The sequence below is a fragment of the Rhinopithecus roxellana genome, chromosome 9 (genome assembly GCF_007565055.1).
Source record: "Rhinopithecus roxellana isolate Shanxi Qingling chromosome 9, ASM756505v1, whole genome shotgun sequence".
In the NCBI taxonomy this organism is placed as follows: domain Eukaryota; kingdom Metazoa; phylum Chordata; class Mammalia; order Primates; family Cercopithecidae; genus Rhinopithecus; species Rhinopithecus roxellana.
The window spans coordinates 106,631,726-106,648,300 of record NC_044557.1 but is presented as its reverse complement, the minus strand read 5'-3'; the positions used below and the strand labels follow the sequence as shown (position 1 = coordinate 106,648,300).

Genomic DNA, 16,575 nt, shown 5'->3' with positions numbered 1-16,575 from the left:
GCCAGGCTAATCTCAAACTCCTGACCTCAAGCGATCCACCCACCTCGGCTTCCCAAGGTACTGGGATTACAGGTGTGAGCCACCATTCCTGGCCCCATATACTGGTATTAATGTCAACCAGAATAAGGATTGACATTTGCGTTACATTGCATCATATATGGATGCATAGGAGAACACTTATAGGCCCAGTTGGAGCTATTTTGGAGATGTGAAAATGGATCCAGAGGAGTTGAGGAATGCCTGGGAAGATAGGTGTGAGAAGCAAGCTATCAGAGGATTTCAAGAGTCACTTATGTAGTCGTCTTAGTTCAGGCTACTGTAACAAAATATACCATAGGCTGAGTAGCTTAAACAACAAACATTTGTTTGGGAGGTCCAAGATCAAGGTGCCAGCAGATCCAGTGACACCTGCTTCTTGGTTTGCAGGTGGCTGCTTCTTGGTTTGATCCTGCTTCTTGGTTTGCAGATGGCTGTCTTCTGGCTATGTCCTCACATGGCAAGAGCAGAGAGAAAGAAAGAGAGCAAGCTCCCTTTTGTCTCTTTTTATAAGGGCAGTAATGCCATAACGAGGGCTCCAGCATCATAACCTAACTACCTCCCAAATGCGCCACCTGCAAATATCATCACATTAGAGACTAGAGATTCATAATATGTAATTAGCAGGGACGGCTGGGCATGGTGGCTCATGCTGGTAATCTTGGCACTTTGGGAGGCCAAGACGGCAGGATCACAAGGTCAGGAGTTCGAGACCAGCCTGGACAATATGGTAAAACCCCATCTCTACTAAAAATACAAAAATTCGTTGAGTGTGGTGGCATGTGCCTGTAATCCCAGCTACTCTGGAGGCCAAGGCAGGAGAATTGCTTGAACTCAGGAGGTGGAGGTTGCGGTGAGCCAAGATCGCACCATTGTACTCCAGCCTGGGCAACAAGAGTGAAACTCTGTCTCAAAAAAAAAAAAAAAAAAAAAAAAAAAATTTAGTGAGGACTCAAAACACAAAACCCTCAGTTCACAGCATTAGTCTTCTTAGCACAGAAGTGAAATAATGCCATTAGGAAAGAAATACTAGCCTTTTCAGAATGGTAGAGTAGAACATGAAATTGTAACTTCTTTTCAAGATTGCTAACTTGAATGCAGTCTGCTAATCATAGGATTTTGGATTGCATTTCCAACTTTTTTTTTTTTTCAAATTACTAGGATAAAATGTATCTTGGTTGCTTTTGAAGCAGATCTTCCTCTTAGAAATTACATGTATGGTAGGCTGGGCGTAGTGACTCATGCCTGTAATCCCAGCACTTTGGGAGGCCAAGGCAGGTGGATCACCTGAGGTTGGGAGTTCAAGACCAGCCTGACCAACATGGAGAAAACCTGTCACTACTAAAAATACAAAATTAACTGGGTGTGGTGACACATGCCTGTAATCCTAGCTACTTGGGAGGCCAAGGCAGGAGAATCGCTTGAACCTGGAAGATAGAGGTTGCAGTGAGCCGAGATCAAGCCATTGCACTCCAGCCTGGGCAACAAGAGCGAAACTCTGTCTCAAAAAAAAAGAAAAAAAGAAATTACATGTGTGGTGGCACCTGACAGCTGCGTCTGTCTGACAACTTTGCTGTGGTACTTCACAGAAGTCTATGATTTCAAATGAGCTGTTTTCCTTTTGTATAGGTTTATTTTTCTTTTCCCTTTTTTTTCTTCCCAGGCTGATGAGCCCTGAAAACACACTCCTGCAGCCCAGGGAGGAGGAAGGGGTCAAGTATGAGCGTACCTTCATGGCATCTGAATTCCTGGACTGGCTGGTTCAGGAAGGTGAGGCCACCACAAGGAAAGAGGCAGAGCAACTTTGCCACCGGCTTATGGAGCATGGCATCATCCAGCATGGTGAGTGTATTGGGCAGCTTTTGCTGCAGTAACAAGCAGCCCCAAATCTTGTGTCTTACAACAAGTACTTATTTCTCACTCATGAATCTGTAAGTCAACTGCACCTCTGCTTATGTTCAGCTTGTCTCCAAGCTGGGGGTCAAGTTCAGGTCTGTGTTCCATGCCTTTCCATTCTGGGACACAGACTAGAGGAATATCCACTGTCTGTGATGTGTTGTTTTCAACAGATGGTTGCAGATGCTAAAGAGGGCAGGCAGGTTCTTATAGCACCTCCAAAAGCTGCTGCTTGGATGTAATGTAACATCACAACTCTATATCTAACTGGCTAAAGCAAGTCATGAAGTCAAGTATAATATGGAGTTGAGAAATAGATGCCTCCCAGAAGGTTGGTTGTTAGAGGAGAATAAACATTTCCTGAACCATGATGTAAGTTGCCACAGTGAAGAGTTAATCCAAAGAGCCTTCATAAAAGTGTCACTTTCCTTTTAGGGCTGAATCACAACAATGCAATGTAAGTTACTGGTTAAGAAGTGTTTTACAGTCAGCCCTTTGTATCTGTGGGTTCTGCGTCTGTGTATTTAACCAACCATGAATTTAAAATCTTTGGAAAAAACTTGTGTCTGAACTACACCCACATAGACATTTTTTTCATCATTATTCCCTAAACAGTACAATATAATAACTACTTACAGAGTGTTTACATTGTATTGGGTATTATAAGTAATCTAGAGATGATTTGAAGTATACAAAAGGATGTGCATAGGTTATACATGTAAGGACCAGGAGAACACTTTCCCCTTTGCCCTCTGAAGGTTTGCTGAAAATCACTGACAAGAGGCAGATTTGTTTTGTTTTGTTTTGTTTAAGACAGAGTCTCCTTCCATTGCCCAGGCTGGACTGCAGAGGCACCATCTCGGCTCACTGCAATCTCCGCCTCCCGGGTTCAAGCGATTCTCATGCCTCAGCTTCCCAAGTAGCTGGAATTACAGTGGGATTACAGGAGCATTAATTTTTGCATTTTTAAGGGAGGGATTTGTCATATTGGGCAGGCTGGTCTCTAACTCCTGGCCTCAAGTGATCCACCCGCTTTGGCCTCCCAAAGAGCTGGGATTACAGGCATGAACCACCATGCTGGGCCCAAGAAGCAGATTAATAGGAGAAAAGGCATATAAATATATTAACATGTATAGAAGACTTCAGAATGAAAACCCAGAGATACAGGGAAAATTGTCCATTGTTATGCTTATATTCAACAAAGTATGGACAGTTATGTAGAAATATGATTGGACAAAAAGGGTATGATCTAAAGTTAATAGACTGAGTAGAGAAGCCCAACAAGGCCTGTCTGTATAGATTCTTTTTGGCCTCTCTGCAGCATTCATTCTTTCTGTGTGTAAGGCAGGATCCTTTCTGGAATGGGAGTCTTTTTTTTTTTCTGAGATCGAGGCGCTCTTTGTCACCCAGGTTGGAGTGCAGTAGCATGATCTTGGCTCACTGCAACCTCCATCTCCTGAGTTCAAGTGATGCTCCTGCCTTAGCCTCCCAAGTAGCTGGGATTACAGACATATACCACAACACCTGGCTAATTTTTGTATTTTTTAGTAGAGATGGGGTTTCACCATGTTGGCCAGGCTGGTCTTGAACTCTTCACCTCAGGTGATCCATCCGCCTCAGCCTTCCAAAATGCTGGGATTATAAGTGTGAACCACCATACCCAGCTTGAAATGGGAGTCTTACGACCTACAGTTAACAAAGTAGGTCAGATAATTTCTTTATGACCTGTTTTTACACAGAAAGGCAGAGGGAAAGTTAGAGTAATATTTTAAGATTTTATGTAATCCCAGCACTTTGGGAGGCTGAGGTGGGCGGATCACCTGAGGTCAGGAGTTCAAGACCAGCCTGGCCAACAGGGTGAAACCCCATCTCTACCAAAAATACAAAAAATTAGCTTGGCGTGGTGGTGTGTGCCTGTAGTCCCAGCTACTCAGGAGGCCGAGGCAAGAGAATCACTTCACTTGAACCCGGGAGGTGGAGGTTTCAGTGAGCCGAGATTGTGCCACTGCACTCCAGCCTTGGTGGCAGAGCAAGACTTCATCTCAAAAAAAAAAAAAAAAAAGAGTAAGTATTGTTTTACAATACTTTTATTTCATTTAGATATATGCTATAAAACACAGGGGCATATGCAGGTGTATATTGAGTTACAATCTAAAATTATTTGTTACTCTGCATTGGAGTCAAATATTTTGGAAGCCGTGGATGTAGAGGCATTGCTTAGAGTGAGTGACACTGTATTCCAGGCTGCTTTCTCCTGTGCAGTTCTGCCACAGTTGGACTCACAGCTGTCTGTTGGTGGCCTAACATGTCTAGCTCTGGTTTCAGTTCACTGAGGAAAGGAAGATGGACAGGGAAGCACAGTGCTGGTGTGATCCATGACCTTAAACAGTTCATAGTATTGTCAGGACTACGACATGGTTATAGAAGCAATTAGAGAACAGTAGAAGATGTGCTATTTTATTTATTTATTTATTTATTTTATACTATGTGCCAGGCCCTGTGCTTATCCTTTTTACCCTTATTAACTTACTAATAAATAAACTCTACGAGGTAGACACTCTTTTTTTAAAAAAATGTATTGTGGTAGGAACATTAATATGAGAGCTACCTTCTTTTATTATTATTATTATTTTTTGAGACAGAGTTACTCTGATCATGCAGTGGCAGATCTTGGCTCACTGCCACCTCCCCTTCCCAGTTTCAAGGGATTCTCCTGCCTCAGCCTCCTGAGTAGCTGCATACCACCACACCCAGCTGGTTTTTGTATTTTTAGTAGAAACAGGATTTCACCATGTTGGCCAGGTGGGTCTCGAACTCCTGACTCAAGTAATCCACCTGCCCCAGTCTCTCAAAGTGCTGGGATTATAGGCATGAGCCACCATGCCTGGCCTGAGAGCTACCTTCTTAACAAATGTTTAGATGTACAATACTATAGGGCCAACATTCTTATTATCTCCATTTTACAAATCAGGAGGTGAAGGCACCAATAGGATAAATCACTTGTCTGAGGCCACTCAGGTAGTAATGTCCAAATGGATATTACTATGAGTAAGTGTGACCTTGGAGTTGAGTGGGATGACTGGGGTTTTCCCCCGTGAAAAGTGGTAGGTTTGGGTTACAGTTGGTTATTTCATATCTTTGCTCTGCAGAGAAAAAGTCAGATGAGGCTGGGTGTGGTGGCTCAGCGAGCTGGCCAACATGCCAAACCCCGTCTCTACTGAAGAAACAAAGATTAGCTGAGAGTGGTGGCAGACGCCTGTAATCCCAACTACTTGGGAGGCTGAGGCAGTGAGAATCTCTTGAACCCTGGAGGTGGAGGGTTTGTATTTTTAGTAGAGAGAGGGGTTCACCATGTCAGTCAGGCAGGTCTCTAACTCCTGACTTCAGGTGATCCGCCTTGGCCTCCCAAAGTGCTGGGATTACAGGCGTGAGCCATAGCGCCCAGCTAATAAAAAATATTAACCACAGAAGTATGCTTTCCATGGTTGTAGGAGGACTGAATATTCTGTATAGAAACTGGGGTTTCTGAGGGAGTTTCAGTTTCCCAGCACAGTAATTCATTGCTAGGTCACAGGTTGCAACTTGGAGTTATGAAAATGTGGCCACCATACCTGTGTATGTTAGAGCTCATGGTAAGTACCAGTTAGTGTCTTGAGCAAAGCTTTTAATTGTCTGGCTAATAATTAATTTCATAGGTTAAACATTAAGGAAAGTCAGCCTTTAGGCTTTGAGCAGAAGGTTTCCGGATAAAAGTGGTTCCCTATTTTGAAACCAGTAAGTGTAAAAATCAGGTTCACCTATAAAATCCTAACTAGCTTCATCTATGAGTGGTGACTGGTGCACTTTACTCAAGGCAGAAATTGTTAGATGAATAATTAACATGCATGTGTATTTGTGTGGATATATATATATGTGCATGTATATGTACATGTTTATACAAATGTCTATATGTTGACCACATCTATACATATTTATCTAGCTTTTTAATTTATGGATGGGTACCATCTATAAAGGCATTAGGCTACTTTACAGATCTTAATATACTGTATATTTAATGTGTATGTGCTTCACACATATGCTTTGTACGTTGTACTTATTAAATCCTCACAGCAATTTTGTGGCATTAGTATTATTATTGCAGATTTACAGTGAAGAAATCTGGGCTTCAAATCCTTTAAGAGATTTTCTCAAGTTGCAGAGTTACCCTGTAGCTACTAGGTGTTGTGTCTTAGAAAGAAGCTTGCCTTGGTCTGGGACGTATGTGACTGCGTATGGCTGCCTGGCACAACGGAATGAGCACAGTCTTTGGAAGGAGACAGTCTGGATTTAGATGCAGCTTTTTCACCTACTAAGTGGCCATGTCTGCATCTCATAACTTTCCCATTCCTTGGATTTTGAAACTATAAAATTTGAGTTATATGATAGACCTTTGAGAGTTTGTTTTTTCAGAGACCTATGAGCATCCACATGTTCAGTGTGTACTAGAAGGTTTCAACGCGTAGTTGTATTCGTGGCTAAGATTTATTACAGTGAAATGATACACAGCAGGGTCAGCAAGAGACAAGGGCACATCGGGTGGAGTGTGGAGAAATCCAGGCACAGGTTCCTATGTTCTTCCTTCTTGAAGGGACTCCCTCCTCTACCCGTGAAATGCAGTATCTTTTCACACAGTTATAAATGCAGTTATCTATAACACGTGTGCAATATCTTTGCCCAGGGGAGCCCTTGTAGGGGCCAAGGGAAAACATCCCCTTTCCCGTCTGAAGGTTGGCTGAAAAATCAACTCACAAAAGACAGATCAATTGGAGAAAAGGCAAACCAATGTATTAGTGTGTACACGGGGAGAACCAGAGTGATTACCTAATATCCCAATGCGGTACAGATGCTATGTCTCCCACTTCTTAGAGGAAAGGGAGATGGGGAAGTGTCAATGACTTTTAGGAGGATTAAATGAGCTTGAAGAATATATAATGGCCTGCTACAAAGTCCATTGGGTCAGCAGAGCAGACCATGGTTTGTGACAAAACTCTGAACAGGTTTGTCAACAGACTTCAGTCTTTCTTCCTGTCATATGAGTTCAGTTAATGAAAACTCAGGGAAGGAACCAGAGGTAAATTGTTTTCTTCTTTGGCAGATCCAGACTTAGGCAGGTGGGGAACTTCAGAGAACTTGATCCAGTGCTTTGGGGGACACAGAGGATTGAGGGACAGAAGCAGAGGAGAAGGTCAGAGACATCGTAGCTTTTTCTGCAATTCAGCATATCAAAGTGCCATATTTTGGGGTATCCATTTCTGAGCCCTAATACCATGCTGAGGTGCAAAGCCAAAGATTTTTACTGAGGGCTTTTCTCATAGGTACACTCTGCTTGCTCAGCCAGCCACAACCAGCAGCATTCCAGGCTCTCAGAAGGAAAGCAAGTATTCTCCATAAATCACACTGTTTGTACAAACAGTCTAGGCAGGCCGATACAACACAATTCAGTGTGCCAGGTGGGCAAGGTCCTTATCAGTTAGTGACTTGGGAACCTTCCAAAAGCCAAGTTCCCAGATGCTAGCCATGGACCAGCCACATAAGCCAGCCCTTCTGTATCAGGGCTGCTATGGTAACTCTTTCCTGCACAGAATTGTTGGGAGAATTAAGTGATTGCAGTTGGCAAAAGCTTTTAACACAGCATCTACCTCTTATGGCCTTCAAATGCTAGCTCTCGTACCTAATCTGATCTACTCTAAATAATAGCTGAAATGTATAGAGCTCTTACTATATTCCAGCCACTATTCTAAGAACTCTATTCACGTATATATTTCCCTCAGTAACTCTGAGAGTTAGGTATCATAATCATTCTCATTTTTGAGATGAAGTAAAGTAACATGCTGACGGCTGGGCATGGTGGCTCAGGACTGTAATCCCAGCACTTTGGGAGGCTGAGGCAGGCGGATCACTTGAGGTCAGGAGTTCAAGACCAGCTTAAGCAACATAGTGAAATCCTGTCTCTACTAAAAATACAAAAATTAGCTGGGCATGGTGGCATGCGCCGGTAGTCCCAGCTACTTGGGAGGCTGAGGCAGGAGAATTGCTGGAACCAAGGAGGCAGAGGTTGCAGTGAGCTGAGATCATGCCACTGCACTCCAGCCTGTATGAAAGAATAAGACTTGGCTCAAAAAAAAAAAAAAAAAAAAAAAAAGAAGTAACATGCTGAAGATGAGAGCTACTGAGTGGTAGATTCAAGATTCAAATCAAGACAGTCTGGCTTCAGAGCCTGCACTCTTAACCACTAAAGAAGATGAGATGCTAACTGCAGGCCCCACTAGAAAAAAATTCTCAAGTTCTATTGCATCAGCTGAATCAGCCAACACAGCCTGGCAGATATTTAAACTATAAAAATTATTAACCTGTGAAATCTATAAGATTCTCTTTCCCCAAACAATGACCAGGGACCTTGAGATTTTTGGGTAACCTTTGCAAACAGGAAATGGGATGAACACACTTTTTTTTTTTTTTTTGAGATGGAGTTTCGCTCTTGTTGCCCAGTCTGGAGTGCAATGGTGTGATCTCGGCTTACCACAACCTCTGCCTCCCAGGTTCAAACAATTCTCCTGCCTCAGCCTCCCAAGTAGCTGGGATTACAGGCATGTGCCACTGTACCTGGCTAATTTTGTATTTTTAGTAGAGACGGGATTTGTCCATTTTGGTCAGGCTGGTCTCGAACTCCCGACCTCAGGTGATCCTCCCGCCTTGGCTTCCCAGAGTGTTGGGATTACAGGCATGAGCCCCTGTACCTGGCCTCTTTTCTTTTTTTGAAACAGGGTCTTGCTCTGTTGACAGGCTGGAGTGCAGTGACATGATCATGGCTCACTGCAGCCGTGACCTCCCAGGCTAAATTGGTCCTCCCATCTCAGCTCCTGAGTAGCCAGGACTACCAGTGCTCACCACCATACCTGGCTAATTTGTCTATCTTTCGTAGAGAGGGAGGTTGTTGCCAAGATTGCCCAGGTTGGTCTCGAACTCCTGGGCTCAAGCGATTCTCCAGCCTTGGCCTCCCAGAGTGCCGGGATTATAGGTGTGAGCCACTGCAAAGGGCCTGAACACACTTCTTTACTCACATAAGTTACCTTTCTCAACTCCTTTAGTTGCCATCTGGCTATTTTAGCAGCTTTAAATGGAGGGAGATGGAAACCAGATAATGACGTGGGTAAATTGCTCACAGCTGCAGCAGCTGACCCTGGCCTACCAGGCTACCACGGCTGTGTCTGGGTGGATAATTTCCTCTTTTAGAACTTTAGTCAGAGCACTTCAACAATTTCAACACTAAGCCCTCTTTCTTTTTCTTTTGTTTTAAACATATATTTATGTAACACAGTGCCATATACAAAGCAGTTTTACATACATTATCTTTTTAATCCTCCCAGTTGCCTGAGAGTAGCTATGATTACCTCATCCTTCAGTGGAAGACAGTAGCAGATACATTTGCTCTGCTGGCCATGAAGAGAGAATTTGGAATCTGTAGCAAAGGAAGCTAGAGGCCACATCCAGACAGGAATTAACTGCATCTCTCCAATAATTAAGATAATTGATAGAGATCAGCCTAAGTCTGGAATAGCCCAGCTGGAAAGGAAAGGGGAAAAAGGGGAAGAGGAAAGGGAAGGAAGAAAAAGAAGGCACTAACTAGGTGTGGTGGTTCGTGCCTGTAATCTCAGCACTTTGGGAGGCTGAACGGGGAGGATTGCTTGAGGACAGGAGTTCAGGACCAGCCTGGGCAGTATAGTGAGATCTTGTCTCTCTGGAAAAAAGAAAAAAAAGAAAGAACGTACTGATGATTGAGGCTAAAGGCAAGCTTACACAGAGGAGGAAAAATAATTTTTTCTTTACTTTTCATGAGTTCTTAACTGAGACCTGCTATAACAAAGGACAGACTAACAAGAGAAAAATGAACAGAAGTTTAATAATATGTATGCCCTCTGTAAATATGGGTGAAAATACAGAGAAATGAGTAAATCTCTAGGATAGATCTGAAAAGAGTAGTTGAGGCCAAGCGTGGTGGCTCACACCTGTAATCCCAGCACTTTGGGAGACTGAGGTGAGTGAATCACTTGAGGCCAAGAGTTCTAGACTAGCCTGGCTGACATGGAGAAACCCCATCTCTACTAAAAATATAAAAATTAGGCAGGTGTGATGGTGCGTGTCTGTAAAAACCCAGTTACTTGGGAGGTTGAGGCAGGAGAACCGCTTGAGCTCGGGAGGCAGAGGTTGCCGTGAGCCAAGACTGCGCCACTGCACTCCAGCCTCCTGGGTGACAGAGCAAGACTCTGTCTCAAAATAAAATAAAATAAAATAAAATAAAATAAAATAAAATAAAATAAAATAAGGGTTGTTCAGACTTCAGGCTTAAATACCATTATTCCCTGAAACAAAGAAAAAAAGATGTAACCCAGTTAAAACCAGAGGGCCAGAAAAAGCACCTTATACAAATGTGAGGTTGGTTATGCAGGTTTAGGTCAACACCTTCTTTATTTATTTTGAGTCTCTAGTGACTTAATTTTCTTTCTGTCCCTGGTGCAGAGAGGGAGAGACCCTTACAGAGGGGCATTTCCCAGCTGTGGATGGTGGCTCACACTTGTAATCCTAACAATTTTAGAGGCTAAGGCGGGAGGATTGCTAGAGCCCAGGAGTTTGAGACCAGCTTGGGCAACATAGCAAAATCCCATCTCTTAAAAAAAAAATTTTTTTTAAAAAGGACAAAAGAATATTTCCTTTACAGATGTACATTTCTAAAAGGACAACTTTTTGGAGCTACTGTTGTATCTGCAGCTTCTCAAAATAACAAGTACCAAACAATCCTTATGCCAGGGAGCCATATTTTGGGCTGGCATGTCCTGAGCCCCTTCAATTGCAACTTTCTCAAGACTACATGGCATTAAGAAAAAAATTATCGACACTTGTTAGAAAAGTAAGGAAAACTTTGCTTAAGATTATTACAATAGGGGTATTGCAATAGGGTAGACAGATTGGGCTCAACTTAAAATATAGGGACAAGTGGGGATTTAGAATCAAGGAGCACAGTGTGGAGTTGGTCAGTGGATGGAAAATTACTTAACAGGAGACTTAGGGCGGGGAGATTCTTGCTCAAGACAGGCCAAGGACTTAGAAATCAAAGGTGGAGATAACAAACTTGATTGGGTATCAAGGGTGAGGGATTGTCAGTACACTGACTTATCAGGGTTCTTTGCTAAAACTGGGCTGGGTAAGCCAAGACAGCAGGATGGGAGTGGAGTGGAGGGGAAGGGAGCAGCAAGGTGGAGGCCCGGTAGAAAAGAGGGCTCAAAGGAGCCTGACTGAAGCTTGGTCCAGGGGAGCATCTGTCAGTGCCGACCTAGCTTTGCTTGCCCACCCGCCCTTCCTCTCCATCGCAGCTCTCCTGCTCTCCTACTCATGCTCGCTCCCTTTTTTTTTTTTTTTTTTTTGAGATGGAGTCTCGCTTTGTTGCCCAGGCTGGAGTGCAGTGAACGAAGATTGTGCTGGGTTCAAGTGATTCTCCTGCCTCAGCCTCCCGAGTAGCTGGGATTACAGGTGTGTGCCACCACACTGGGCTAATTTTTGTATTGTTCATAGAGATGGGGTTTCCCCATACTGGCCAGGCTGGTCTTGAACTCCTGACCTCAGGCAATCCACCTACCTGGCCCTCCCAAAGTGCTGGGATTGCAGGCATGAGCCACCACACCCAGCCCCCTACTCATGCTCTCTGATTTGCATTTGCTAACTTCTTGCCAAGAGGACTTTCAAGTCAAGAAGAAGAAATGGAGGAGACTTCTTTACAGATGGCACTCTGTGTCTTAGCCTTTCTTTACCCCTAACTAGAGAGTAAATGCTTTAACGATAGAGAAGTTGTTTTGTTCATTTCTGTATTCCTATTGGTTTGGCATATATATATACACGATATATATATACACACATGATATATATATACGATATATATGTATACACGAGATATAGATATACACGAGATATATACACGAGATATAGATACGAGATATATATATGATATATATATATATAGTACTCAGCAAAAATGTATTGAATGAACAAGTGACAAAAGTGACCGCTTACTGAGGACTTGGCCTTTGCTGGGCACAATACTGGTGTTTATACCAGCAAGCTTTCTTTGAATATAAGCAGCTCCAATCATCACTTCCTTTAAATATATGGCAGAGCCAGCTGATAGTTAAAGGAAATGTTGAAAACAAGGCTACCTCAAGAAGAGAAACTGAAGCAACTCTGGGGATCCAGGAACCAGGAACTAGTGACTAAAAGGTAATCCCTTGCAGCCACTTATGGCCAGGTGAATCAGCTCTGTTTTCTGCATATGCAGTTGCCTTCTCCAGATGCTAATGTTCTAGAGAGGACCCTTACTGGCTGAGTCAGGTCATAGGCTCGCCTCTTGACCCTGGGTGGGGACCCTTTGACTGACAGATTCACCAAGTGGGAGAATGGGGGTAGTTGTTCCACTCTCCCCACTCACACCCTGCAAAGAAAAACAAAAGAAAAAGCAAGCCCTGTTTTCACAGGGAAATGAGCGCTTGGCAGGCTGTTCTTTACTGCTATTGGCTCATTTAATCTTCACAAGCAATCAATGCATTTGATACTGTTATCTCTCTTTTTAAATTTTATTCCATTTTTTATTAGATGGAGTCTTATTCTGTCACCCAGGCTGGAGTACAGGGGCACAATCTTGGCTCACTGCAACCTCCACCTCCCGGGTTCAAGCGATTTTCTTGCCTCAGCTTTCCAAGTAGCTAGAATTACAGGCACATGCCATGACACCTAGCTAATTTTTTTGTACTTTTGGTAGAGACGGGGTTTCCCCATGTTGGCCAGGCTGGTCTCAAACTCCTGACCTCAAGTGATCCGCTCGCCCTGGCCTCCCAAAGTATTGGAATTACAGACATGAGCCACTGCACCCGACCATCTCTCTGTTTTTTTAGATGAGGACATTGAGGCATTTGCAACTGGCATAATCATTCTTAGCTCCTAAATGTTAAACTTTGAACAGAAAAAAAAAAAAAAAAAAAGAAAGAAAAAAAGCTGGGTAGAGTATTTTCTCAATCTACTTTCAATATTTAACATTTCAAGTGTAATCTTAGCAGCAGCCGTAATCTAATCTAATTTTTTACTTTCCCAATTTAGACTTTCTGGGCATTTTCCCACTGTGCTCTCTCATATGCTTTAGCCCTGTGTTACTTTCTACTATAGCTGAATCCAGTGCAGAAGGAAAAATAGACACAGCCAGAATGCTGTTGTAATGTAAATGGAAAGGAACAGGTTGCTTGACAGAGGACTAAGACATTGGCACACAATATGGTGTTGGTTTAGGTAAAAGGAGAATGTACCTATAACGGCACCAAGCCGTAACTTTTCAGAAAGTATGAAAGGAATACAGGATGCCTTATCTTATGTAATCTTCTGAAAGAAGAGTGTTATGCACATAGACCAGAGGTTTCTCTCTCTCTCTCTCTCTCCCTTTTTTTAAAGATGAGGTCTTGCTATATTGCCCAGGCTGATCTTGAACTCCTGGGGTCAAGTGATCCTCCCATCTCAGCCTCCCAAAGTTCTGGGATTACAGGCATGAACCACCATGCCCCTTTGAGGTTTTTCTTTTGTAAACAGTGTCATACCTATGAATATTTCTTTCCTTCTTGACGTTAGTAGTATCCTTGCCCATTGTATATGAACTGCTTCTCGAGGTACAACCTACGCTTATTTCTGAAGCCTGTGTTCCTACCCACTCTGGCCTCAGTCCTGACAGCTTGTCATGCAGTGTCCCCTGTAGTATGTGGTCCTCGCTTTGCCCAAGCATGCACTTTTACAACAGCACACAGAAGTCTTAAAACACAAGCATGGGATCTCTATGCAGTTGAGGTATACTGAAAGTGTGCTCCTACTGAGTGCTCAGCTTGGCCTTATCTGGTCATTTAAATCCTCAGCTGGGTTTAAGTTGTCATTTTCATTGGGACCTGTAGGCTGGGGTCTCAGGCTTACTAGAAGAGCATATCAGGTTTCTCCGTCTCCTGGGTGGAACAGAGAGTTCAAGCAGCAGTTTCTGATATGCTTCCTCTCTCTCCTGGTCAAAGAGTGCTGTGGTATTAAGTTCCAGTTCCTGATGAACATGAGCTAAATCATACTCATCAATGGGAGGTGGGGGCTGAGGAGACAAGGGGACCAAAAGTTGAGGGGCTCTCCTTTAAGCAGGGAATTGTTTCCATTCTGTTTCCATCACAGACCTTTCTTCTATCCCTGACCCTTGTGTCAATCTTGGGTGAGTTTCTAGTATCAGCCCCCTCCCAGCTGGGTGGCCAGGGGGTTTGGGCTGGGATTCGTGTCTGGGACACAGGCTCTCCTTATGCAGGTATAAACAATGATTACTCTCAGCCATTTCAACCTTGCTGCACTGCTGTCATTCATGATTCTTCCTCTAGAAGTTTTTCCACTAGCCTCTTCTGGCTTTTGATTCTGAGCCGCTCACTATCATTCAGTTTCTCTGAGCTGATACTCTCATCTCAGTACATCTGGGTCATCTTTTCTGTTTGGCTCTCTGGTTCTTTGGAAAAACTCCTTCTTTCTATCTTCCCTCTCCCTGCTCCCTGCTCACCCCCACTCCAGCCAGGAATGGATAAACAAGTCCAAGTATGTTAACGCCAGGGAGTAACTACCAGGAATAAAACTGAGCATAAGTAAACTCATCAGTGTGACCACAGAACGATATGAAGATGAAATTTAAGAAGGAATTTCACTTACACTCACATACATCTATCCTGATTATGATTGGAAAAATATGGGTGTTGATTAATATTCATAATCAGTTTTGATTTAGAGAGTAATGTTTTTAAAAATTGTTAATTAGTATATTATTTGAAAAATCAACATTTTAAAGGCTAGAACCTTTCATCCAGCTTTTTTTCTTTTTTTTTTGAGACGGAGTCTTGCTCTGTTGCCCAGGCTGGAGTGCAGTGGAATGATCTTGGCTTACTGCAACCTCCACCTCCCAAGCACAAGCAATTCTCCCTCCTCAGCCTCCTGAGTAGATGGGACTATGGGTGTGGCTAATTTTTGTATTTTTCATAGAAACAGGGTTTTGCAATGTTGCCCAGGCTGGTCTCCAACTTCTGACCTCACATGATGCACCTGCCTTGGCCTCCTAAAGTGCTGGGATTACAGGCATGAGCTACCGTGCCCGGCCCAGCATTTTTTCTAGAAAGCTTCCCTTTACTTTCTTTCTCCTCTAAGTGATGACACTTGACCCAACCAGGAGCTCACCCCACTCCCCCTTCCATCCAAGGAAGGCCAGTGTATCAGGATTCATATTCTTTAAATTTTATTTTAGCCACTCCCCCAGCTGTCCCAGGTTTTGGTTATATTGGCAGTTGGCAAAGCCTCCAGGCCGCTGGAGGGAAGGGGTGGGTGTTGGTTTTGCCTCACTGGCTCACTCCTGTGACTCTGAAATCCTTCTTGGTGCTGAAAACATAACCTCAATGGGGCATTCCCCTTAAGTGGGAACAAAATGTGCTTCCGCATCAAAATAAGGGAAATGGGATGGGGGAGATAGTGTGATAAAAACTGGAACAACTCTTGATCATTTGCGTGTTCAGGACAAGGATCATCTTCTATGGCAAATGGCTTTCAAGGTGCTGTACCCGATGAAAGGGATGAACTTGTTTGTTGGTTGGCTGTTCTGTTCTTGTGGGAAATCAGCCACCAGACCAGTGCTACCCAATGAAACTATGCTAGGAGCCACCAAGACAATCTACATATGTGATTTTAAATTTTCTGGTAGAAATGGCACAAAAAAAAAGGAGGAATGGGTTAAATTAATCTTCATAATATACTTTAACTCGCCATCTCCAAAATATTATCATTTAAAAATGCAATCTATATGAAAAATACAAATTAGCTACTTTACATTTTGTTATACTAAGTCTTCAAAATCCAGTGTTTTTTCACTTAATCAAACTCACATTTCAAGGCTCATGTGGCTAGTGGCTGCCATCTTGGAGAACACAGCTGTAGACCGTTTTGAAACCAGCAGAGGGCAGCATGGTGTCCTGGCCAGTGTGCATTTCATTTTTCTTTTTTATTTTCTCTTTTTTTTCTTTTTTTTTTTTTTTTTTGGAGATGGAGTTTAGCTCTTGTTGCCCATGCTGGAGTGCAGTGGTGCAATCTTGGCTCACTGCAACCTCTGCCTCCTGGGTTCGAGTGATTCTCCTGCCTCAGCCTCCCAAGCAGCTGGGATTACAGGCACGTGCCACCACAGTCAGCTAATTTTTGTATTTTTAATAGAGACGGGGTTTCACCATCTTGGCCAGGCTGGTCTTGAACTCCTGACCTCAGGTGGTCCACCTGCCTCGGCCTCCCAAAGCGCTGGGATTGCAGGCGTGAGACATTGTGCCTGGCTGCATTTCATTTTTCAGTCCCTTATCTCTGTGATCTTTGTTCCTCTATGTCTGAGATTTCTGACATGTTTTTACAGTGCCAATTTGGACATCTATATAAAGTGGGTACGAGCCACATAGGTAACAACAAATGTTCTCCCTTCCCCAGCACCATGATTTCACAATCCTATTTTCTTTCTCTCTCAGTTTTTGATGAGGAAGCTAA

The 16,575-nt window shown here is 43.3% G+C and overlaps 1 protein-coding gene across 1 annotated transcript in view; it reads left to right on the top strand.

The window, feature by feature from the left end:
• The window catches only part of DEPTOR (DEP domain containing MTOR interacting protein), a 195,829-nt gene that overhangs the window by 98,782 nt on the left and 80,472 nt on the right, over window positions 1-16,575 (top strand). The window contains exon 4 of the mRNA XM_030937918.1: window positions 1,700-1,878. Coding sequence (XP_030793778.1) covers window positions 1,700-1,878 — 179 coding nt within the window. The remainder of the gene's footprint in view (window positions 1-1,699; window positions 1,879-16,575) is intronic.